Source organism: Salmo trutta, chromosome 14 (assembly GCF_901001165.1).
Source record: "Salmo trutta chromosome 14, fSalTru1.1, whole genome shotgun sequence".
NCBI classification, from domain to species: Eukaryota; Metazoa; Chordata; class Actinopteri; order Salmoniformes; family Salmonidae; genus Salmo; species Salmo trutta.
The window spans coordinates 81,018,887-81,021,386 of NC_042970.1; the positions used below are offsets into that span (position 1 = coordinate 81,018,887).

The 2,500-nt window shown below is 53.4% G+C and overlaps 1 protein-coding gene across 1 annotated transcript in view; it reads left to right on the forward strand.

Moving 5' to 3' along the window:
* Window positions 1-2,500, forward strand: part of tekt4 (tektin 4) — a 20,100-nt gene that overhangs the window by 14,070 nt on the left and 3,530 nt on the right. The window contains exon 4 of the mRNA XM_029689880.1: window positions 255-477. Coding sequence (XP_029545740.1) covers window positions 255-477 — 223 coding nt within the window. The remainder of the gene's footprint in view (window positions 1-254; window positions 478-2,500) is intronic.

Sequence of the window (2,500 nt, forward strand, 5' to 3'; positions counted from 1 at the left end):
CCCGCTCACTGTACTCTCACCAGGCTGGACCTGTCCTCTTTGGACTGTAGTGGTTTCTCTTCTGGTCACTGTACTCTCACCAGGCTGGACCCGTCCTCTTTGGACTGTAGTGGTTTCTCTTCTGGTCACTGGACTCTCACCAGGCTGGTCCCGTGTGTGTGTGTATTAGTATCTCCCTCCCTCCCCTGCGTTGGTGTGTGCATGGCTGTGTGTGTGTATTAATAGTGTGTTAACATCTCCCTCCTCTCTCCCAGGTTGTGTAATCGTGATGCGTGGGTGTCTTTCACCCAAGACAACCTGTCTGTGGCGCAGCGGGAGGAACAGGCCAGTGTGGAGCTCAGGCTGCTGGTGGAGAGGGTCCTACAGGAGACGGCTGAGGACCTGAGGGTCCAGTGCTCTAATGTTGACCAGGCCTTCAGCCAGCGCTGTCTGCAGCTCACTGAGGCCAAGACACAGCTACAACTGCACCTCACTCAGGTGTGTTGGGGTGGGGGGGTTGGTGGAGGTGGTGTGTGTGTGTGTCGTTTCAATAGCCAAAACTCAACCCTTCCTCTAATTAAGCTAAACATACAAAAATTGGCGCCTACCCAGCAGGCAAAGGGAATGTTTTTATCTGAAGAAGACCTGAAGGTTTTCATGACATTCAGTGCCTTCGGGAGGTATTCAGACCCCTTCCCCTTTTTCCACATTTTGTTACATTACAGCCTTGTTCTAAAATGGATTAAAAAAAAATTCATCCTCCTCAATCTACACAAAATACCCCATAATGACAAAGCGAAAACAGGTCTGATGAAACCAAGATTGAACTCTTTGGCTTGAATGTCAAGCGTCACATCTGGAGGAAACCTGGCACCATCCCTACGGTGAAGCATGGTGGTGGCAGCATCATGCTATGGGGATGTTTTTCAGCGGCAGGGACTGGGAGAATAGTCAGGATCGAGGCAAAGATGAATGGAGTGATCCTTGATGAAAACCTGCTCCAGAGTGCTCAGGATCTCAGACTGGGGCGAAGGTTCAGCTTCCAACAGGGCAACGACCCTATGGACACAGCCAAGACAACGCAGGTGTGGCTTCAGGACAAGTCTCTCAATGTACTTGTGTGGCCCAGCCAGAGCCCGGACTTGAACCCGATCTAACATCTCTGGAGAGACCTGAAAATATCTGTGCAGCGACGCTCCTCATCCAACCTGACAGAGCTACTCCTCATCCAACCTGACAGAGCCACTCCTTATCCAACCTGACAGAGCCACTCCTCATCCAACCTGACAGAGCCACTCCTCATCCAACCTGACGGAGCCACTCCTCATCCAACCTGACAGAGCCACTCCTCATCCAACCTGACAGAGCCACTCCTCATCCAACCTGACAGAGCCACTCCTCATCCAACCTGACGGAGCCACTCCTCATCCAACCTGACAGAGCCACTCCTCATCCAACCTGACAGAGCCACTCTTCATCCAACCTGACAGAGCCACTCTTCATCCAACCTGACAGAGCCACTCCTCATCCAACCTGACGGAGCCACTCCTCATCCAACCTGACAGAGCCACTCCTCATCCAACCTGACAGAGCCACTCCTCATCCAACCTGACAGAGCCACTCCTCATCCAACCTGACAGAGCCACTCCTCATCCAACCCGACAGAGCCACTCCTCATCCAACCTGACAGAGCCACTCCTTATCCAACCTGACAGAGCCACTCCTCATCCAACCTGACAGAGCCACTCCTCATCCAACCTGACAGAGCCACTCTTCATCCAACCTGACAGAGCCACTCCTCATCCAACCTGACGGAGCCACTCCTCATCCAACCTGACAGAGCCACTCCTCATCCAACCTGACGGAGCCACTCCTCATCCAACCTGACAGAGCCACTCCTCATCCAACCTGACAGAGCCACTCCTTATCCAACCTGACAGAGCCACTCCTCATCCAACCTGACAGAGCCACTCCTCATCCAACCTGACAGAGCCACTCCTCATCCAACCTGACAGAGCCACTCCCCATCCAACCTGACAGAGCCACTCCTCATCCAACCTGACAGAGCCACTCCTCATCCAACCTGACAGAGTCATTCCTCATTCAACCTGACAGAGCCACTCTTCATCCAACCTGACAGAGCCACTCCTCATCCAACCTGACAGAGCCACTCCTCATCCAACCTGACAGAGCCACTCTTCATCCAACCTGACAGAGCCACTCTTCATCCAACCTGACAGAGCCACTCCTCATCCAACCTGACGGAGCCACTCCTCATCCAACCTGACAGAGCCACTCCTCATCCAACCTGACAGAGCCACTCCTCATCCAACCTGACGGAGCCACTCCTCATCCAACCTGACAGAGCCACTCCTCATCCAACCTGACAGAGCCACTCCTCATCCAACCTGACAGAGCCACTCCTCATCCAACCTGACAGAGTCACTCCTCATCCAACCTGACAGAGCCACTCCTCATCCAACCTGACAGAGTCATTCCTCATCCAACCTGACAGAGCCAC